Raw genomic sequence first — 24371 nt, 5'->3', positions numbered from 1 at the left:
TAAAACCCTAGAAGACCCTGAAGCAGTTTAATAAGCACGCGTGAAACCGCTCGTCCGTGCAGCGCGTCGTGCATTACGTCACGCGACTGTCGTGAAGTACACTTTGTCATAAAATAGCCTGCCTGTCCAATAACGAACAACGACGCCAGCGTGAGATGAATCATCACGTTCAGCGAGGCGTCGGCTCCACTTCAACCTCTCCGAGAGGATTGGACGGACTAATAACATAATATCGATCCAGAGTAATTCCTGGAATGAACCTGGAGGTGAAAGATTTGGAGCAAAGGTGCTGAAGACGGAGGAGGAGGAGGAGGAAGAGGAGGATGGCAAGCATGCAGAAATAACAATTTAGTTTGAGCGGAAAGAAAATAAACCAACGACCGAAAGAAATGTGTCTTTCGCTCTCATGGAAACACCTTTTTTTCTGCCGCTTTATGTGGCGCAGTAAACCGCACAGTTGAAGACAGAAACGGCCATTCCATCGGCCGGAAACGAGTCCGTCTCTCTCTCAGCCCCGAACGCTCACATTAGTTTGATTCCCATCACGGCCTCACTTCCCGCAAGCCTCTTGCCACATTTTCCAGCGAGCTCGTTCAGCCTCTCCTCTCTCAGATCCACACTCTCCGTCTGCCGCCTCGCTCTCATCGTTTACTTCACGACTCACCTACAGATGAAACGGTCGCACGGGTGCAACTGGATGCTCACAGGTCTTCAGTTTGCAATAAGAATGAGAAATGGGTTTCACGCCATTCGTTGTCTATGCTCAAGTATGCAGAGATGAAAGCAACAGTTTTCACCATGAAACTGGCTTCTGAAGAAGAAAAAAAAAAAAAGGTTACCACGAGCAGAAAATGGGGATTAAATCTGATCTTAGGCGACGGTTGAATTGTGTCTCTGGGGACGGTTTTACCAAATTTGCGAGATGGGATTATCTCCTCTCACTTATTTATATACCAACAGAGACAAACGGCATGCTTGTGACCAATGCATAAGCATGCAAGAGCCCCGTTGGACAAATTTATTTCCGTTTTGTGAGCAGCAATCATTTGTGAGACGTGAGGCTGCAACTCTTAAATCTCACAAATCACTTTTGTGAAATGGGCCACTGGAACTCTTTACCGAAATCGACATCATTTTATCAGGATCATTGACGTTAACGCTAGAAACAGTCAGTACATTGATGCACCGAAATAAGCACGTCTGGTGAGGATAAATGAAAAGCTCAAAGCATCACCAAAGTCAGTGTAATTCCTCCTCTGGGGACCATGAATGTCTGTACCAAATGTCCAGGCAATCCATCCTGTAGTTCTCTGTTTGGAACCAAAATGGCTGGAAAACACTGCACATATCTCACACAGCATGTTTGTGTCCTCCTTATCCAACCTTGACACCGGACGTCAACCGACTCCTCCGACATTCATCTCCATCATGGATCGACCCTTCGAGGCCACAAGAGCTGGAAGAAGGATGGTTCTCCGAGTACATGCACATTTGTGGCGGCAGATGCTCGACAATGTGACTAATGAGGTTTCATCGTCATCAATCTCAAATTTAATCTGAGAGGCTGACAGTGATGGAAAAAATAAAACACCAACAATGACAATTGCTTCAGCTACAACATTCAGGAATTCATCAATCTGGTCACATGAATCCCCTGGGCCATTTTTACATTTATCTAAGGCTTAATTCTACATAATCAAAAGCTGTAAAAACGCTCAAATCACCTCCAGGACAGTGCTCGGCCGGCACACAATGAGTTCCCCAATCTACTGCAAAGTCACAAGGTTAACAGACACATCCTTCATTACAGCCAAAACAATCTTCTTCTCCCGCACAATTAGCGGCGGAGCTCCCAGCGGAGCCCCGACAGCACGGAGTCCGCCGTCTGTCCGCTCGCCGCTCCGTCCAGGATGAGGAAGCGTTTCCTTCTTCTGCTGCTGCTGCGCCGTCTCAAAACAACAGGCAACGAGAAACAAGCAGAAACTAAGCTGCTGCTGAGGGGCCCCCGGGGCCTCAAGAGGGCCCCCAAACACATGAGAAGGAGAACAATGGGTTCATGTGTCTTCTCAGAACATTATACTCCGTTTCAGTACATTATAAACTCTATATTTTGGTCTGGTGTTTTTTCTCTTCTCGCACAAAATAAAAATGTTCTGCTGCTGCATTCCTCTACAGGAAAAAAGTTTGAAAATAACTGAAAGGGTTGGTTCAGATCTGTTAAAGTGAGGTTGTTCTGTGAGGTCAAATTGCAGTTTTTGTCAATGGAGTCTTGTGACGTTAAAGCTTCAGTTCCCCGTCGTAACGGACCGTCTAATAGCGAGGTAACGCGGATGTGGACACCTAAAAACATAAATATGTGTTTAAGTGTCTGCAGTATTTAGAATATTTTCACCTCTCCGTCAGACGACCTCTTCCAACAGGGAAGTGAAGCCGCTATCGACGCTCTCTTCAAAAGCCACCAGACTCCATTGACTGTTTGTGTAATTGTGTAACTTCCGGGTCCAAGCTAACGCGAGTTCAACGCAAGACACTGCTTTGCTCCTGTGCCGGTAGCAGCAGTGTGCTGTCTGCAATTTAAGTGAGTTAACACACTGACTATGAACATAACTAAGTAGGTTTGTTGTCTTAACCTATATATGTTGTAAGGATTTATGTCTCTTTTATATGTATGTATGTTTTAGAAGTGCTTATAAAAACCACACTTTGAGGCTAAAACACAAGTACAACACCAAAATGTGCATGTTCTGATTTGATTACATAAGCACCACTGGGACAGAGCAGAATATAAGAAAACAATAAATAATGTATCCGCCCTTTAAAAACAGCGGGGTCATTTCCACAGCATGTGCTTAACGGAGGCGCGTGCGACGGCTTGAAGGGACCCCGTGATTGATTGTCATGTTCAATCTGCACAAGTGGCTCGTTGGGAGGAGACGCCTGCTCCGCCGGCCCGGCTCGTCCTCCTCCGAGGTTTGAGCCGAGGCGGCGTGGTCAGGGCTCCCCTCCATGTGTGAACGAGGCCAAGGCCTGCGAGAGAGAGAGAGAGAGAGAGAGAGAGAGAGAGAGAGAGAGAGAGAGGGAGACGGATGAGGAACAACCCACAAGACGAGCAGTAATGTGCTCATCCATAACGTGCTGGGCAAATACCCCCATAATTACTGCGGGCGTCGGAGTCCAAACCCGCATTAACATTGATCATTTCAGCACAAAGCTACCTGGTTGAACCAAGTGATGACACCAATCAAAGCCTTAATGAATCCCGCTTAGCACCGGTGGCTAGTTACCCCAGAGCGATCGCTTCCCTCCAGTAAATTAGAGCCACACATCTGTCACAGATGTTTTTTCATCCCCTTTTTTTCTTTTTTATCAGCGTCACAAACCGCCGTGTTCCACTGCAGCCGACTCTGCAGGTTGATTCCTGTTTCATGGTGAATACAAACCGGCGAGCTTTCTCTGCACTCCGCTGGGGTTTTTCGGAGTAAATGGAAAAATAGTTTTGCATTTTCTCAATTGACTCCGGTCACTTAGCGGAGCGCCGAGCCGCTACGCTCAGCCTTTAACGACTTTCCTCCTCCGGCTGACGGCAGGAGAAGTCGATGGATTTACAGTTTGTGGCGTGTGACGGATTTGGAGTGAAATACTCTGGATTATTATTCTCCTAAGAGGCAGAGTGGTAAAAAAAAGGTTTCTATATTTGTGGAGGGGTTCAATAAAGAGAATTCTAAATTAAATTTCAGAAGTGTGGTTTATTTGTCTTAATTAAGATTTAATTTATTGTATTATTATTTTATTATTGTCATTATTTATTATATTATAATTATTTATGATTTTATTATCTTTCTTATTTATTTATTTTTTATTGGTAAACTGTCTTTTAAATTTTTTTTTTATTTTGCTTCATTCTTATTATTTGAATGGTTTTAATTCACATGTATTATTAAGTCCTACTGGTCGGTTGCTGATCTTAATTGTTAAAATTTTGTATTCCTGTTTCCTAATGGTTTTGACTCACATTAATGATTTATGTGTCTGTATTAATTATGTCTAATGTTTTATCTTGACTCACATTCTATCTGACTTCAATGGTAACTCACGCAGCACACTGTGCTTCCACCTGGAATGAAAAGTGTTGTGTAGATAAAGTTGCATCAGAGTTTTGCAGTCAGTGCACAAACGTACGACAGGTGTAGCTAGTAGCTAGCGACACATGCTAACTTTGTGTGTGTGTGTGTGTGTGTGTGTGTGTGTGTGTGTGTGTGTTAGTTCTGTTAGAATCCGCTCAGTATTCAGGCTCTAGTCGCCTTTGAAACGCAGATTTAAAATGTGACAAAGAGTCAAATATATTTTCTGTTCCCACACTTCTCTGCTCCTCCACTTTTAATTGGCGAGCAAAGACACGAATTAAGAGTTCGGCACGAACAAGAAGGAGTTAAGAAAGCTCAGGTTGAATCCAGAGGACGACCCCGACATGCAGACGATCCGCCGCTTTTCCCACGACCGCGAAAAAAAACCCCGCCAGCGTCTCACACTGTCCGAGGCGCTTTAGCAGAGATTAAACCGTTCCCATCGTCTCTCCAGAGGGGAGAAACCCAATCGCTGGTCGCCCACGACAGAAACAAAGCAGACAAGCACAAGAGTAAATCTCTGGACAATTTCAGGAGGCGACGTTTTCAGCGGGGACAAATATCGCGTCGCGTCTCCGTAAACACCGGCCATAAAAATAAAACAGACGTATCCTTTTGGTCCTTGGAGAGCTTTTTGAGACAAACTGGCTCAGACTACCGAGACAGCAAGGGCAGCGCTGTTGATCAAACGGACAAACTTGTGGATCACGGCGGTGTAGCGAGCTGTTTCGGCGGGATATTAAAGTGATATTTCACTTTCCGCCGCCACTTTAACTGTTTAGCAGCACATCCCTCCAGGTGATGAATTTCAAGTCTCAACCTCTGCTGGTTCGGCCGTCCACGGGAACAGATTTGTCTCTCGTAACGCTGATCAAAACAAAAGAGGACATCAGCCTTCTTGAAAGCTGCGAGACAGGGAGCACTGACTTATTTGTTATCTGATTTTGAGAGTACAGTAGGTTTTTTGTATATATTTGGTCTAACAGGTAAATGCATGAAAGGTTCCATTCTCATTCTTCGAGCTGCAGCTTCTTCTTCTGTGCAGCGATACGGAGCCAAGAAGCGGCTCGTTAATGTGATTTATGGCCCCGTGTAGTCTTTCATCTGGAGCCGTGGAGCTGGAGACAGAATCAGGTCCGACGGTGAGAGACAGCAGCGCAGAGCTGAGTCACTGCATCATGCTGAAACTTAATAAAAAAGATGATAAATTAAAACCGACTGTTTGGCAAAAACGTCTCAACCAAACGGCAATTATCAAATCACGTGGTTAGCAACCGTAACTCAGCACTGCAGACCTGTGACCTCATTATGGAGGTTAGTCATTTTAAAAACGAACCAGTTTAATCAGCTTGTTATTAACACACTTTACGTAAGAAGTGGACAAAGTCACCTGTGACGTCACTCATTGGTTTGTGGACTCCCGTTTTGAAGCCTTGAGTTTGGCACTTTGGCCGTCGCCATCTTGGTTTTTTTGCAACCAGAAGTGACACGAGAGGGCGGAGCTAAGTACAACCAAATGACCAGAGGTGTGGACTCGAGTCACATGACTTTGAGTCACAAATTTGAAAAATTATACCAAAGGTAATTGTGTTACCGTACAAAAACTATAAAAACAACAACAACCATATTGTAGTATGCAAAGATGTGGGTCAACAATTACACACGGAGGCGCAAACGACAGTATGACTTGTTTAGGTGAACAAAATGTGACAAATGAACTTTCATGAAGTGAAAACACACCGTGAAAAGGTTACAGTTTTAAGATGAAAATAAGAACAACTCCCGAACCGGACAACATCTGTCAATCACTGTGTAGCCCCGCCCCTAAAGCATCCCCTGCTTTATGGTCTGTTTGACTCTAAATGGAGCATAATGTACTAAATGAACATCATGCTGTATTGAAGAAGACTGTAAACTAGAGATTGAGACCATAAACTCATGTTTACAATGTTTACTGAGGGAATAAATCAAGAGAGAAGTAGAGTCATTTTAGACTAGACTTCTACACAACCAGAGGAGTCGCCGCCTGGTGGACACTAGAGAGAATGCAGCTTTAACACACGAAGCATCGGCTTCACTTTTCACCTTTGTGCTACCAGACTTTAGCTTAGCGTCTGCAGCTCTGTCCTTTGTAAAAGTTTACATTAAGACCACCGTTGTAAACTTTGTCAGTTAACGGTCAATTAAGAAGAAGATGACGTTACATAAATGCTCGGACTCACCTGAGGGTCACCTTGAGCAGAGGTGAGCGCTTGCATGCGAGTGGGACGTTCACCGTCACGAGAATTTTTTTTGACACAAAGTGGAACACGATTAAGCAGCTTTATTGACAACTCATTTGGGTGAGAACAAATTGGAGGCCGAGGTTGGCATTAATGGGCCAAAGTCACGGAGGGGGGGGGGGGGGGGGGGGGGGCACGGCACCTGGAGACTAATTAGATATGACATCCAAAGCCTGCTTTCAATCTGTAACACACACACACACACACACACACACACACACACACACACACACACACGAGGGCTGGGATGACTGACCCAGACCAAGGGCAAGGCAGCGAGGGAAGAGCGAACAAGAAGGAGACGCTCGGTGAAGTGTAGAAGATGGAGAAAAAGAATTACAGTCATGTGACCTGAAGACTCCTCTACTCCCCGTAGTGCAGCACATTTAACAAGGACTGTAAAGATTAGTTCAGTTTCTGCCTGTTAATTATAAATAACATTTTGACCTTTATTTAGAGGTTTTTAAATGACTTTTTAGACATAATGTGACTGTTTGTTATTCATAATAAAAAGCATCTGTGTGAATTATTATCCGAAGCAGTATTTAGTAGTTAAAGGGTCCTCACGCATTTATTTTAAGCTTAATTTGCGTGGGGGGTTTTTTCCGAGGGAATCCCCTGCTGGGAAACACAAGAACACACCAGACAGCCAAACGTTCAGCTACAGATTGAACAGCAGCTGTTTTAACGTTTGCTTCATCTCTTTCCCTGATTGTTACGATCTCACGGCCTCCTGTAGTTTCTCTCTCTCTGTCGACTGAACCCTCGGAGGAACTCTGGCATTTACCACAACAAACGACGGCGTTGTACTCAATGCAGGAGGCAGAGGAGGAGACGGGAGGGACCGATGGCTCCAGATTAAAGGTGGTGGTGGTGGTTGAGGGGGGGGGGGGGGGGGGGGGGTGTTCATTTGAACTGCAGCCTGAATCCCAAATGATGCTCCTGTAAAGATTTCAAAGACGCTGCAACAGATTGAGCGTGGAGCCAGAGAGAGGCTCTAATTGGGAGAGCGGACGTGCAGATCATCAAAAGACGCCTTCAGTTTCCACCGACTCGTCCGTTCACAATATCATTTCTGATGCAGGAGAGTCGATGTAACGTTTTGTTGGGAAAAGATCAATCTGACCACCGTGAACAACACACACACACACACACACACACACACACACACACAAGAGACCTTCAGGACGCATTAGTCACCACTGAATCAAAACCAGACGTTGCTTCTTCACAATCAAAGCTGTTAAATAACAAAAATAACGGGGGGGGGGGGGGGGGGACTTTTATTGTGAAGAGTTTCTAGGAAATTAAAATGCATTTTGTCAACAACTTTAGCGACTTTTCTTCGATAACAGCAAGTTTGCTCATACCGCAGAGAGGAAGAGAAACCAGCGAAAAATAACGGTACTTTTATTGTGAAGGATACAGGAAAGGAAGTGTGTTTATCCACCGTTGGTGCTTCTACCGGACATTCTTAATGGGCATAATGTGTCATTTCATTATAAATGTCTTTGATATTTATTTTAGAAGTTGCCGGGTAGAGCACGCGAGTGCCGGGACTGGTTCCTCTTTATTTTGTGCTCACAGGTTGAGGCCGTGGAGTCGTAGAAGGAGGAGCCGATCGGTCGCTGAGGGAATGCTGGGAAGTCAAAACCGTGTGAGAGAGCGATACAGTACAGAACATCTTAATCTGCTGCGAGCAACAGAGAGACACTGAGATAAGCTGCATGATCTGAGGAATCTTCTCAGCTCAGTCGAGCATGTGGGCACGCTCGTGCATAAATCCGGTACACACACACACACACACACACACACACACTCACACACTAACAACTAAACAGCATGAGGAAGGAGGAGATGTGAAGGATGCTGATGGGTAAACTGGGTCACTGCAGCAGTGACACTGTTAAGAAAATATGCAGCGATGAAATCAAAGTATCAACGAAAATGAGGTGCAGAGATGTGAGGCATGAAGAGATATTATCAAATCTAAAAATACACGTTTAAAAAGTCGCTGTACAGCGCCCCAAAAGACACCTCTGGAGTTTTGCAGCCAGTGAACAGGAAGTGACCATATATGGACTGAGGAGGAGTGATGTAGAGCGACCTGTCAATCAGCGTGTAGCCCCGCCCCCTAAAGCATCCCCTGCTTTATGGTCTGTTTGACTCTAAATGGAGCATAATGTACTAAATGAACATCATGCTGTATTGAAGAAGACTGTAAACTAGAGATTGAGACCATAAACTCATGTTTACAATGTTTGCTGAAGGAATAAATCAAGAGAGAAGTAGAGTCATTTTAGACTAGACTTCTATACAACCAGAGGAGTCGCCCCCTGCTGGACACTAGAGAGAATGCAGCTTTAAAGACACTTTTCAGAACCGGAGGTTGCTGCCTGGGTTAGTCTTGATGACGGCGCTAGAGAAAACGGCTATGTGATCATTAAAATCAAAAACTAAATGTTGTAACAATGCTCGCTGACGTAAAAGAACAATGAAAACGTACTGAAACAAATGGCTGAAGACCTCTCAAGGAAACTCGTTCTGGTTCCTAACTTTTACTTCTTCTTCTTCTCTGTTTACTGGAGGATTACAGCCGCGTGTGAAGCGCAGATCATAGAGTTAAAATGTGCTTCGTGTAGCCGAGTTCATTCGCTGAAAAGCAGTTGATGGAAAGGCGTCAAATTTGTATTTATTTTTTCCAAGATTTTGCTAAAAATTAGCTTGACAAGTTGGTTAATAGTTGCATCAACAAAAGCGACAATTAGCATGTCCTGAATGTTAGCAGAGGGGGTCCGCCTGTGTGAAACCCGGGCATCTAGACGCCGTTATGTGTGATCAGGAATGCCGCAGAACATAAAAGCTACGCTGACAGTTTGCCGACCGGGCCGGCCTCGGTTCTGCCGTCCCACTGCGGCTGTTTCACCATCATCACTCTTCGGGGTTTAAGCCGCTGTCACTTTCACCATTTCGCATTCCGTGTGCGAGTCCTAATGAGGGAGCGTGGAGGTGACTCCTCGACCCCCCCCCCCCCCCCCCCCCCCCCCCTCTGTCCGACCACATCAATCCAAACTTTGTCACTTAATCCTCAGCGGACATTCTCACGAAAACATGCAGCAGCACCTCTAACCTTCACGCTGCAGAGAGAGACGTCGTTGTACAGAAGACGTTTTATAAGATGTAGAGAAATAATGTATGAGTCCGACAGTGATGAATGTAAAGTTATGTGTAAACTACCTCTAAAAGAAGAACATCAGAATACAGTAACACACTGCCTGAAACCTATCCTCACACAACAGTTTGTAGGATATCTGACGAAAAGTTATTTTACAAATGTCGCTCAGTGTGACTGCAGGCGTTGAGTGCTTGGTGAGGTTTAGGGGAAGATACTTGTTTGGGTTAAACTAACTACAGAAGTGGTGTTTAGTACAAAAGTTACATGACAAGTAAGTCAACGCTAACGGGTTTCACACGGGACTCGAACGACGGTCTCCTGGGTGACAGTCCCGTGTTTTCAGACCCAATCATCCACCGGTCCGGACTCATGATAACGTGGATTACGTATGGATTGATTGCATGGATTATATATGAATTATAGTGACAAATGCAGCCATCCAAGAACAATATTTAAAAACTACAATCTACCGGTAATGATAATGTAAATACAGAGCCCGTGTAGATCCCAATAAATCAACGTATCCTCATATCATATCTTAAGAAAAGTTGCTCCTTATTCTTTGTGCATTTTCCCATAAAAGTCCGGCAACACTCAAAGTCAATTTCTGCTCGTTACATGCATGCACTCTTTTCAAAATAAACTTCCTTCTTCACAGGAAGCAACTTAATTTGGCTTAAGAAAAGATCGTGAACTACTCAGTTAGGTTTAGGCAAAATTTGGATTAAAATAACTTCTCCTTTCAAAAATCATATTTTCCTCCTCCACTCCAGCTGATGACATGAATAACAAAATAAAACATTTTGTCGGATATCTACGAATTACAGAGCATTATTTTCCGTAGGTATTACTACAGTGAGACCAGGCTGAATAAACATGACCATGTAACATCTAATTATAATAATACATTATTTGCATTTCAAACGTACACAAAAGGAAAGGCGGCAGTTAAAGGCGGCAACAACAACAACAACAACAACAACAACAACAACAACCACCGTTTAGTTCACTCATCCATGACTGAATCAGGTCCTATTTAATGAGGATAATTTATCAATTATACTTTCACTCCTGCAGAGCAACACAAAGCGAACATGTGACGTGACGATGAGTCAAAACAAACTGTTAGCACAAAACCATGAACCCCAAAACGACTGGAAAATGATAGAATCCTGAAGCAGCTGCTTTAATAAATCTGTCTTTCTTTAAATTGAATCAAATAGTTAAAAAATAAAAACATTGACGTACGTCTCCACGGATTAAAGAACTAGAAGACATTTGAATTCATTGAGGAAAGAGAAGTGAAAGAATTGAAAATCAGCATTTCTCGCAGTATTGTTCTTTTTTTTTAAGCCAATTATTTCAAGGCTCTTTTCACTTTCAGAATACATAAAGACACACAGAGGGCTTTATTCCCAGAGCAGCGGATGTCTGTGAACGCCTCGCACATAATGAGCGAAGAACGCTCCGTGAATGACGATGAGCAGTCGCCTCCGTTGCCCTCAGGAGGGCGCTTTAAATATTAAACAATTAACTTCGTTAACCTTCCCGCAGGTTTGCTGCACAGGTGTGGCACCGACTTCACCCCGATCAGTGAACCCCGGGCCTGGACCAGAATTCACAAGGAGGCGAGTCACGGCGCTCTTAATGACGGAAACAAGGACCTGGACTCAGACATGCACAGCGTCATTTCAGGGGTGATTAACGGAAACGACTAAACTCTTGTTAACAGTAATTAGGGAAAAAACAGAGCCTAATGTTTTTCCTCTTCGTTATCAAATCTCTGCATGTTTATCACCATCTTTACTATCAGGTCCTCTGTGAAAAAAGATATTACTCTCATATTTGTATTAATGACGTATCGCTTATAATTTGCTCATAACCTGCATTCTCTCTAGTGTCCACCAGGGGGCGACTCCTCTGGTTGTATAGAAGTCTAGTCTAAAATGACTCTACTTCTCTCTTGATTTATTCCCTCAGTAAACATTGTAAACATGAGTTTATGGTCTCAATCTCTAGTTTACAGTCTTCTTCAATACAGCATGATGTTCATTTAGTACATTATGCTCCATTTAGAGTCAAACAGACCATAAAGAGGGGATGCTTTAGGGGCGGGGCTACAGTGCGATTGACAGGTCTCTATCAGAGACGTATACGGCGTCTCTATGTCACTCCTCCTCAGTCCAGATATGGTCACTTCCTGTTCACTGACGTCACGTTTACATGAACAAAACTTTGAGTACACACTGCAACCGTCAAAGTACGGTACAGTCAAAGTACATATGTTTCATGTATGCATTCAATAGAGACGTAATACTTCGTCGTAACATTGCACCTCATGCATCTGCAGAAAAAGGTAATTATTTCCAAATGACTTTCCTCACCAGGTTCTGGCTTTTCAAATTGTAACTTTCTTGGTTAATTTGATTTGCGTCAAACCCTCCTCCCAACAGAGGGCGGGGAAAAGCCTTCAGGATCACCTCAAATCTTCCGAACACATTTCCAGGTTAGTGGAGTCACAGAAGAGAACGATCCAGATATTTGCCCCGGAGCTGCCGATAAGGCAATATACTTTTAATCCAAAGATTTCCATAAATTATTGGTGTCTTCCCTCCAGTTATTTTTGTCACAGTGGGACTAAAACTGAAATGGTATTTATAATACAGCACCGCTGAAACTCTACAGTGACAACAACAATGCACTGTAACAGCCAAAGGAAGTCACCGAACCTAATGTCTTCATCTGCACTGTTAAATTCATTTCTATTCCAAGCAGGAGAGATTTTAAACAAATCTAATGAAACAACCCAAACCAACAACGTTAGTCCGTCTCGTACTTTTACTTCCTGTCTGTGGCTCTCAGCTCCGAGTCCGTTAGTCCTCACAGAAGACCTTTAAGAAAGGGTTTCACACCTGATGCAGGACTTTTAGGTCAAGTGTCCTCAGATCCGGGTCCCTGATGTGAAAACTTTTTAAACTACGGAGGAGGAAGGTTTATCAGGCTTTTATCTATACTTGATACTTGTTTGTAGTTTCTTTTGTTGTTGGTTCAAGACTTTTTCTACTATGATTTGTGGACTGTAGGAAACATCTAGAATATCACCAGAGTCTTCAACTTGTTCGTAACATGGAGTAATAATGAGAATTCAGTTTCTGGCAAACCAGGGTCCGTGTAGAAACCTTTAAAATGAACTTTTGCTAACACGCGACACGAAGCGGCTGGCAGCAGAACGACTCGTCTCAAAAGGTTAAAACAAAAAGAAAACAGTGAAAAGGTGAGGAGATCCTTGAGGAAACAGAGTTCCTGTCACAAAGCTGCTCTGGAGGACGATTCCCCCGACAACGTGACGGAGAGAGAGAGAGAGAATATCAGGCCGGGTGACGGCGACTCCGTCTCAGACTGCTTGCTCTCCGACTGATCCTCATTTCTGGGGAGACGGAGACTCCGTCCACGTGGAGCTCTGCAAACAGTCCACGCCGAGGAGCCGGAGTTGATTTAATAAAAACAAATCAAACTCCTTGTTCGCCGGAGGATGATTCCTACTCTGACCTTTCCTCCGTCACCACCACGATTCATAATCTTACCATCAGGCTGCCATTAAAATAAATCCCCAGAGATTTGAGTAGATTTATTGATCTTTTGAGCCACAATGAAGACAAAGCTCCGCTAAACCATGAGGCTCTACAAACTGATGAAAGCAAAAGATAAAGAAAAATGAATAATAACAATTAAATGATATAGGCTGGTCTCATCCAGCATTCATAGCTGTATCTACAAAGAATAACGCGGCGTAATGTAATCATGAACGAGGACGTATACAGACAACGGAAACCCACTCAGGGGAGGTGGGTGTGTCCGACAAACGGCCGAGAAATCAGCGTTGACTAGTTGCGTTTGTCAAACTGCAACCTTTTTCCTAAACCTAACCGACGACGGAAGTTTATTTTGAAAATACCGCATGTAACGAGTGGAAATTGAGAAATGTCGCTAGACTTTCGTAGGAAAACGTACCAAAAATGAGGATTTAACTTTTCGTACGATGTCATACGAGGATATCTGGAAGTATAAGTCTGTGTGTTCTTCGCGTATCTCCGGAACAGTTCATCTAAAATACTTCACCCTTGGTGAGCTTTTTGCTGGGGACCCGAGGAAGTGCAGTTTTGAATTTGGTAAAAAATGTTGAAACTTTCAATAATAAACTTAATAGTGTGGGGGTGGAGCTTCAGGGCTCTGTGGACAGGCTGCAGATCATTGACTGCAGTTCTCTTGTGATGCTGGATGCCCGATACAATAACGTTACAACAAAACTAGTCCTAACTTCCCTGGAGTCGACGAGCAATCAGCGGTTCCAGAACAGGAACTTCACCAGCATCAACAATGAGTTAACAGACCGTAGGTAACCGTGGACGAACCCTCGGAAACAAAAATCACTGCAGTTTCAGCTCTTTGTTGTGGTTTTATGGGCCACTCTGGTAAACTGACAGCACCAAACAGTTCAGGACGAGATGATGATATTGATTTTACATTCATCAGGTGGCTAAAATGCAACTCCATATAAATGTTGCTGTGCAGCTCCCAGAGGCCCAACAATGGATCAATGCAGTGAAGTAATGTGAGCTGAGTTCTTATGGTGGATCCACATTGTGGAGATCTAGACATCTAAATAATAAACATTCACTCTCTGAACTCCCACCACAACAAACACCGGCGCTCCTCTCTCAAACCGTCACTCACGTTTCCACCGCTGTCTTCCAGCAACAAGTCACAGCAACAAGTCACAGCAACAAGCAGGAAGACAAAGATAAATTATTCCTCTGTAGGGTTCTTTCCATGATGTTGTCAGACTTATAATAAAAAGCTGTCAGTGGCAACAACAAGCACTTTTAGTGGACGTACATTGACGGTGTAGAGTTGCCCCGATTGATTATATTGCACCACGTTTAGTTGCTGCAGCGTTCTCCCTCAATACTCCCTCAAAAACACATTTCAACAATTGTTATCTCCACAAATGTTTTAGATAAAAAAAACATGAGAAACTAGAGTGGAAGAATTCCCAAAATTCAAAAAAATTAAGTCAACTTACCGGCGTGTTTTTGGAGCTTTTCCACCAGATCACACGGTCTTCAGCACAAACGACGATGACTAACGCAGACATGATGAAGAGGGCAACGCTCTAGAACAACGCTGTTGTTGTTGTTGGGTCATCAGGAAACACATCAGAAAACATTTAAATAGGAAAAACAACCAATGATATACAGACACACGCATATCAGCCAGTGGCTCGCCTGCAAAGGTGGGATGGGTTCACGGTCATGTGGCCTTCAGGCCAATCCTGGTCCCAGACCGGCAGAGAGGGGAGAGGAGTGTCCACTGAGGGACATGGAGGACTCCTTGTTGGTCCTTAAACTGGAGACGAATTAACTAAGTTTGTGCAGAAGAGGACTTGATGAGGCATTCCTTTAAAACACTTTCGTGTCTTTGAATAAAGTGATATATAGAGAAAGAGAGAGGTCTCGACCGGCCTTGGTCTTGGTCTTTAGTTGTCTCAAGACCCTAAAGTCTAGACTCTCAACTTGGTCTTTACTTGGTATCAACCCCCTAAAGTCTTGGTCATGTCTCGGTCTCAACAGACTCTCAACTTGGTCTTTACTTGGTATCAACCCCTCAACGTCTTGGTCATGTCTCTTTCTCGACTTAGTCTCGGTTTAGGTGGTCTTGATTTTTTCTCCGTGCACCTTTGAAGTAGGGGCATTTGTGCCAGAAAAAGTCAGTAAAAACAGAAATAATGACAGAAAAAAAACAAACCATGAACCCCAGAACAGAATTGTCTCTTCTTTTGTCCCTGTTGCTCCTTCGCTTTAGACTAAATCAGTATTCTAAAGCCATGTTTAAATATGTCTGTGTTGGCTGGTTAAAAACACAATATATATCACTGCAGCCATCTGGTCGAGGAGTACATCTTCATGCAGGAGATCACCTCCCTGTGCAGGACGGAGTCATGTGTGAGCCGTGACGGAGAGTCGGGGGGGGGGGTCTGTTAACCAGACAGGCGGCAGGGTCTCCAGCTCCGTAAGAGGTTTCTCAGTGAAGCGGTGAGCTGACGGCAGACAGACGCTCGTTGACCCCGGCAGCTGGAATAGAGACTCGGTCCTGGTTCTGGTTCTCCTTCTTGATCCGCTCAATCAGGAACGTTTATCCTCACAGCGAAACTCTGGAGACGTTCCTCTGAAGCAGCTTCCCGACATTTCATCCAACACAGTCTCACGGCAAGTCGTGAAATAGTCGTGAAATACAATCTATTGGTTTCCTGTAACAGGGACACGAATTGTCCGTTTGTTTGGGGACGACATTACGCTAAAAACAAAAGTTAAGTTAAGGAAATAAAACCATTAACAGTTAGGTTTAGACAACTCAACCAACAGTTAGGTTTAGACAACTAAACCAACAGTTAGGTTTAGACAACTCAACCAACAGTTAGGTTTAGACAACAAAACCAACAGTTAGGTTTAGACAACAAAACCAACAGTTAGGTTTAGACAACAAAACCAACAGTTAGGTTTAGACAACTAAACCAACAGTTAGGTTTAGACAACTAAACCAACAGTTAGGTTTAGACAACAAAACCAACAGTTAGGTTTAGACAACAAAACCAACAGTTAGGTTTAGACAACTAAACCAACAGTTAGGTTTAGACAACAAAACCAACAGTTAGGTTTAGACAACTAAACCAACAGTTAGGTTTAGACAACTAAACCAACAGTTAGGTTTAGACAACTAAACCAACAGTTAGGTTTAGACAACAAAACCAACAGTTAGGTTTAGACAACAAAACCAACAGTTAGGTTTAGACAACAAAACCAACAGTTAGGTTTAGACAACTAAACCAACAGTTAGGTTTAGACAACTAAACCAACAGTTTCTGCCAAAAAAGGTGCAAGGATGCAGGGATTCTTGTTCCCCTCTATTCATGTGACACTGAATCTCTCAGACCCAAAAAGAAAGTATTTTCAGGAGTATATAAAAAGATAAACTGAAGCCAGTCGCTGCCATCTGATCTGAGATGGAGAACGTGGAGCGGCGAGGGGCTGCAGGGTTGACGAGGTCGAAGACGGTCGCGTTCGCCTCCTGAATGTGAACGGCACGTTATCGGCCCGCTTGTGCTCGTCTGCACGTTTAGTGTAACGGTTATAAATCACGCCGTGACACTTCTACCGGACGAGACGCCGGCAGAATATCCAACCGAGGCTTCTGTCAACACATCAGAGAGGCAGAGCAGAGAAGACCGGAGCGAGTGGAAAACAGGAGAGTCATTCAGAAGCACAGCCTCTATGGAGGAGTCAAGATTTACATTCAATGCCAACGTTCAGCAGGAGGCGGTGTGTCTGTTATGTAGAGAGGCGGAAAGTAAAAGAGTGTGGAAGTCAAAGACTAGACATTCACCTTTTTATTCGCCGTACTTCAGATTTTAAGATGAGACACCTCAGGATAAAATATTGTGTTTCATGCACTGGGCAGTCGAGATTTTGGACCTTTTTGCTTCTTCTTCTTTCAGACTAGAGGAAATAACACATTTATTTTACTACTTTGTCTGTTTACGTCTGTAGATTTCTCCTAAATTCACCAAAAGTCACCATTAGATAATGCCTCATTTGCATATTTATATATACACAACATTCAACTATTCACCTGGAGACTCTTCTAAATGTCTGGACTTTAACTAAATGTCTCTTTAAAGGAGCTTTTCTATCAATGGAGTTTTTCTCACACTCTGATCCAGAAATCTCCACTTCAGTAGTTCTGACATCCACCAAACTTCACACCTTCATTCCTCTCTGTGTGCTGAAGCTTTCTACAGAGGGCTTTGTCCACACACCACTCACACACTCATTTATGCATTTATTAATAAAGACATGGAGGAAATTGATTAATGTTTAGAATTATGCGACACTAACGATCTCTTCTGGCGTTAGATTAATCACATGAAAACCAGAGTTCTATCTGTTATCCAGCAGCATGTTTAGAAAGCGCGTGTTTGTGATCTCACACATCGTTTACTCAGAAATCCTCAAATATTTGCAGACAGAAAAACACAAGATTAAATCAAAACATTTCACGGCTCCGCTCTTATTTTTTCAATTAATCAAGTCATTGTTTACGATATGAATGTCATGAATGCTTCATTCAGCGCCTCAAAAACAAGAAGCGCCAAAATAAATACACTCAGTTCACAATCTGCTGTTAATTAAAGTGAGGAACGATATGAGACGTGGTGGAAGAGTTGTGGACAAGTGAAGTATTGTTTGGAAGCAGCTGCAGAGACGGTTCGTCTCCAGAGACGGAGGACGAGAGACTTCACCTGGACCCAACGAGCTCCGGAACGCACTTCAAACCGGCGGCAGTAGAAACATTAAATGTGAAGGATGTTGGAAAGCAACAAAGGAAGCTGGCAGATGAGGACGATTGTTGCTTTGAATTCAGAAAACATTCAGTGTCTTGTTGTTGACTGACTGTTATGAAGCTTAAAGTTTGGCGATTTCCCAGTCGACATCTTGGATTACGGTCGTCGCCATCTTGTTTTTTTTTTGTTTTTTTGCAACCAGTGAACAGGAAGTGACCATATTTGGACTGAATCGAGATACAAATATTACACTGTTAGTTTTACCGTACCGTCATGAATCTCTGGCTTTTAAATCAAAATCATTCAAAAATATTTAGAAAATGATTAAAGTATCCGAAGTGACTTCCTGTTGCTGAACGTACTTAAAGTTATTGTGAGGAACTTTTTAACTGGTCTCAGTTTAGTCCTGTTTGACTCACATCACACTATGGAGGACAGAACATGAATACATATATTAATTAATGAATGGAGGTGTCCTGTTTATCAACTTTTATTTATTTATGTATGCACTAATTTATTTATGTCTGCATTTCTTTAAGCATTCATTCATTTGTAAATTTTACCTCCAGACAACGAACTACAGATTTGAACTCTGCAGATAATCATTATTGTGTAATATAATTATGATATAACTCGTTATGCTTCAGTGAAGATGAGATCACACATTCAGGCTTTTTTAAGTTTAGAACAATATCTAAAACGTCACCTCAGTAGATCCACTGTGTGCAGGAAGCAGCCAGTGACGCTCCGTACGATAAACAGTTAGACACAGCGTGAAGTAATTAACCCACGCTGAAGTTTGGGTTTCCACTGACAGCTCTGCAGACACGCCCTCACACCTAACACCAGGGCAGATGAAGGTACAGCGGAGCGGCTCTGCCGGAGGTTCGGTTTGGTGATAAAACACACAAGGATACGGTGCGTCCATAAAAACAACCAGTGAGGAGCTTCAGGGAGGACCGACGTGAAATAAAAGAGAGGCCAACCGCCTGCAGAGCAGACACTGCCAACCACGAGTCTGTGACATTGTGCAAGAATGTGATTATGAAGTGTGATTCATGCATTCAGCTCCCGGCGGAGAGTCTCTGGTTTGTGTCAGCGCCACGAGAAGAAGTGGATTCTCACAACACGCAGCTCTGGAAATCTGTTATTTCAATGAGGTGAAAGAGTTTTATACCTCTCTGTTTAAAAGAGATCACGGGTTGTTGGGGGGGGGCGGCAGCATAGATTAGAACAAATGTGATTCAACAAGCCAATCAGGTTTGGTTCCTCTTCTTCTGTCATGAGGGGCTGAAGAGGAGCGCTTCAGACAAAGAATGTGTTTCATGAACGTGAAAGTTATTACAAGAAACCTTCACTGTGTTGGTTCTGTTGGTCCCTGTGGACTAAAGCGGTCCACTGAGCACCAGAGTCTCTTTAGGAAGGCTCTCATTTTACTGCAGCAGGGTCTGACAGTCTGACCCTCTCAGTCCTGGTTCTGGTTCTCCTGTGCCTCCCTTCCCTCCAGCGGGTCCAGCAATACGTCCTGGGTCTCCAGCAGAGAGGAGAAGCTCTGCTCCTGGAGGAGGAGGAGGAGACGCTGCTGCTGCCGGGAGCTGAGCTCTCCTCCTCCCTCCGGAGCTCCGGATCTGGGTCTGTCCACTGTGGACCGGTCTGTGCTGGAGGATCTGGGTCTGTCCGCGGTGGACCGGTCTCTAATGGAGGATCTGGGTCTGTCCACGGTGGACCAGGTCTCTGCTGGAGTCTGAGCTGAAGGAGTTTCTGGTGAACCTGCATGAGTTCATCTGGTTTCACCAGAATCCGACCCGGTGGCTCCGATGACATCATCAAGAATAACTCTATAGAAACAGACCATCTTCTCTCTGATGGTCTCTGTACTGATGGAGGTCTGATAGAGGACCAGGACTACACTTAAACTGGTTCATATAGAGGACCAGGACTACACTGAGACTGGTTCATATAGAGGACCAGGACTACACTGAGACTGGTTCAGGACCAGGTAAAGGTTCCTCACAGTGACTTACATGTTGTAGTAGAACCTGAAATAGAGAATGAGCCTCACAATGAGCGTCTGTAGCTTTAAGGTAAGAGTTTGTGTTTTTAGTAATTGAGGCTTCGTGAGGTTCGGATGAACATAAAGCTTTTATTTTCTTTATTAATCATAGAAATCAAACATTAAAACGGTAAACATCCATTTAAATGATGGATCAGTGTAAACACAAAAGAAAAGAGGAGGAAGTATTTTGGGGACTCTGATTGTCAGTTGAAGTGATTTTCATGCAGATGTTCGTCTGGAAAGATGAGGCAAAAAAAATAATGAAATCCCTTAAAAAGGCACGATTCAAAACAAACAAGATCCTCAGAACCAGATTACACAAAATCAATATCTAATAATTCATTCACAGCCACACACAGTCGACATCTTTATAATCATCTTTAAGCTTTAAGTGTGTTTACTTCTCATATTAATGGTGAACGTGAACATAAAGATGACGATTAATAATCATGTTTTATGAATCTCTGGACTGAAGCTCTGCGGCGTTTTGAAATGAATCATCTCAAAGCTGTCGAGCTCCAACGATGCTACACTTTGTGCCGACGGCAGCAGTTCTTGTGAAGGGGAAGAGAGGAGTGCATTGTGGGATATGTAGTGTTTTTGGAGCTGAGCCCACACCAGAGACAAGAGATGTTTTTAAAATGTCTCTTTAGAGTCCGGCAACTTTAAACAAGTTCGATGTTGAATCTCTGCTAGTTTGATGAACGGAAGTACCCTCAATGAGAAAAAGTGTTGACGCATCTTGATGTAAAATAATAAATTGTTGATGTTTTCAGAGGATTAATATAAAAAAACCAACTGTTTTGTCAACAGTCAGCCATCAAAACGGCTCATAAATGCTGTATTTTAACCATGAAGCCTTTGAAACGAGGTGAAGACATTTCTCTCAACATTTTAAACCAAAACTCCACATTCTATCTGTTTTAACGTCATATTTCTATTGTGTGAGCAACAATAGAGAACAAAGTGTGTGGACGTAAGATAGCTATGGACAAAACTGCAGGTTTTTGAGTTTCAAAACATAATTCAACAATGCAGCACGCCTCAAACCAGTGTGGCCATTCACCACCATTGTAAATCTCGTTCGCCTTTAATATTTTTTTTTGTACAAACCCTTGGAAAGTCTAGTTTGTGGGATCTGGCGCCATCTAGTGGTGAGTTTACAGATCGCAACCAACTGAAACATCTCACTTGTAGGAAAACTACGGTGGCCGACGCAAAAAAAGACGCAAATAAGACGCAAAAAGACGCAAAAACCGCGACCGCCCCGATCTAGAGCCAGCGTTTGGTTTGACCCTTCTGGGTTACTGTAGAAACATGGCAGCTCCGCATGTAGAAAAAAAACACGTATTCTAAGGTAACAAAAACACGAATAATCTTATTTTTAGGTGATAATACACAAAAAAAAAAAAAAACCACTTAATATAACTATTTCTTCCACTAGATTCCCCCTAAATGCTACACGCTGGCCCTTTAAGAAGAATGCCCCTCACAGTATAATAATGAAAGTCGGACAGAAGGGGAAGGGCAACAACAACGACGACGGCCATTAACAAAAAGGCAAGACTCAGAGAGGAAGTTGCCAAGAGTCGGTGAACTCCACGTCCCTGAACTACATTTGGCTCGCTACCCTTTCACTGTTGGCCGCTTTGGGACTTCTTCAGAAGTAGATCATTACGATCCCGTCAGAGGTGGACACAGTACGAGGATCAAGAACGATCGTCCCTGATTTTCTTCCCTTTGTCTTCTTCCGTTATTTCGTTATCAATACCGAGCCGTTTAGCAACAGAACCTGACTCCGCCACGTGACGGGGTCTGGGTTTTCTTGTCACTACACTGTAATTAATCTTTCGTGGACCGTTCGGCGCTGAAGGGTCCAGAGGATCTCGCGGCATCTCAAATAAAGATGTTCAAGAGGGACGAACCGCAGAACTCTAAAGTCAAACAAAAAGGGTTTGATGGATCGTCCGAGATCAGAAAACGATGAAATTCCAAAAACATTAAAAAATCCACTTCGTAGAAGTTCCGTTTGAAGACCACTGAACTCTTCAAGGTATACGTTTCTAAAAAGTAACTTTTGTGCAAATCCTCTGTGAAAACCTCAAGTGTTTGTTGACAAAAACGTCATTTTAATAAATGACCCTTCTGGATCTCAGTCCTGCACTGTTCCAGCTTCTTGTTTCTGTGGATGGAACAGAAACACCTGGTCCCTTTTAGACAAATTCGATAAATTACTCTTAATTACTTCTTATGTAATATATGCAACAAAAGTCCCATAAAAAGGCACACTGTCCAAGCAGCAGCGAGTAAGGCCTCGTGTACAGGAGTAAAGAGACTGGCCAAACGATATACATATATATATATATATATATATATATATATCTATAGATATATATCTATAGATATTTATATATATTTTAAAGTTCTTGGGTTTCTCATTTCTTCACGTCATTCAGGATGATGTTGGCCGTGACGAACATGAGGCAGGAGGCGGCCCACAACAAAACGAACCACACCCAGAAGGCGTGGCGGAAGGGGGACCGGTGCTTGTTGACGGCGTCCCGGCCCACCACGGGCTCCATGTTGCGTCGGGCGTAAAACACCAGGCAGGCCGGCACGATGTACTGGATCCCCGTGCCGGCGTAGGACCCCGTGATGCCCACCAGGGACTCCAAGTTGTGGGTGCAGAAGGCCACCACGATGGGCGGCACCAGGGTGATGAGGGGGAACACCACGCGGTCCACCACCCACGGGTAGGTGCCGCCGTCCCGGTGGAACAGAGTCTTCCAGTTGTTGCGGAGCGTGACGGCGATGATGGGGAAGTTGGTGCTGATGGTGAACACCGGGAAGAGGCCCAGGAAGTAGCGCAGGAAGGGGATATCCAACACGTTGCAGTTGTCGGTGAAGTTGAGCGTGTACATGTCGTGCAGCAGCGAGCTGTCGAAGCAGAAGATGGCGGTGAAGGAGAGGAGGACGTAGAAGCCCAGGATCAGGACGTAGTCCACCACCACCAGGGCGCCCACGCGCTTCTTGTCGGAGATGGGCGTCACCAGGGAGGGCAGCGAGTGCTGACACATGAAGGAGTAGACGCACACGCCGAACAGGTTGGGCACCCCGGAGAGGGAGGCGACCGGCGGGCGGCCCTCGCCGGCGCCTTTACCGATGCGGATGAGAGCCAAGACGATCATCATGGTGAACGCTGAGAGGAAACACAAAGAACAAGAGGAGATGGAATCAAGAAGAAACTGATAACAATCCTACGGTATCGATCGAATCAAAAAGCACCTTATGAACGATTGACGAGACGAAAAACAAGAGAGAAAAGTAAATAAATAAAATGCAAGGCTGAATAAATCGATCATGGTAAATGATGACGGTAAAAGTATTAAGTTTCCGTTAAGCTAAATGCTCTGAGCGAATTGGAGTTCCCTCTTGGGCTTTTATTGTGAAAGGTCAGAACGGAAGGATCTGTCGAGATTTAAAGGAGTAATAAAGTTTGCCTCCATGTTGTTGTAAACTATAAAGTAGGTTTTTAATGTGTGTCCGTTCGGCACGACGTGATTGGTGGATGCTTTTATTTTGGCTTTTCTGCCGTTTAATATTCACGTTCGAAAGAAATATTGATTGACGTCGCAAGAAAACGACGACATTATTGTTGTTAAAATCTGGCAACAAAACTCATGTTTATGTGTTTTATTTCTTATTGATTCAACTTTTAATTTGTAAAAAGGGAGAATTGTGTAACTTTCACGGTGTCACTTTAAATAAAAAGAGATGAAACATTAAAAAAATAACACATCAAAACATACCGGTTGAATAGAGTACAGACTCTTTTGAATTTCCATGTAAAATAAAACTAAAATAAAATGTTAAATAGAATAAATACAATTTTCCATACTGTACAAAAATGAAATGGACTCCTTCAACAAATAAACACACAATGAAGAACATGTTCCTACGTTTGATTCATCCTAAAGAGATTAATGTTGACATGGTGGAATTGTTCCTGTTGTCGTGACCTTGGTCGGTATATACTGTAGTTAATAAACCCCCCCCCCCCCATGCTGTAACACTTTATATACAACATAAATAACGTCAAAGTAATTGTGATAACTTACAATTGGGGCGACCGCAGAGAACAAACATCACGTGACTCCGACCGAACAACCTTCAACCAATGTCAGAGTCCTGTATTGTAAAGCAATCTCAGGCCGACTGATCTTCTCCATCAATCAGGAAGATTTACGACAGAACCGCAAACCGGCGGCACGTGTTCAACAGCTGATTGTGTTTTTCCATAAATCTCCGTTAAATCAGACCGTCGGCTGAAGACTTG

General features: G+C 43.5%; 1 protein-coding gene across 1 annotated transcript in view; it reads right to left on the bottom strand.

Annotated features, from left to right (window-relative positions):
• Nucleotides 1–20102: 20102 nt before the first annotated feature.
• tmem104 (transmembrane protein 104) overlaps nt 20103–24371 on the bottom strand; it is a 42822-nt gene continuing 38553 nt past the window's right edge. Inside the window, exon 8 of the mRNA XM_068725606.1 lies at nt 20103–23234. Coding sequence (XP_068581707.1) covers nt 22471–23234 — 764 coding nt within the window. The 3' untranslated portion in view covers nt 20103–22470. The remainder of the gene's footprint in view (nt 23235–24371) is intronic.

Source organism: Cebidichthys violaceus, unplaced genomic scaffold (assembly GCF_023349555.1).
Source record: "Cebidichthys violaceus isolate CVI_PGR_0920_01 unplaced genomic scaffold, fCebVio1.0.p SCAF_36, whole genome shotgun sequence".
Taxonomy (NCBI): domain Eukaryota; kingdom Metazoa; phylum Chordata; class Actinopteri; order Perciformes; family Stichaeidae; genus Cebidichthys; species Cebidichthys violaceus.
This window is presented reverse-complemented; position numbering and strand designations above follow the sequence as displayed.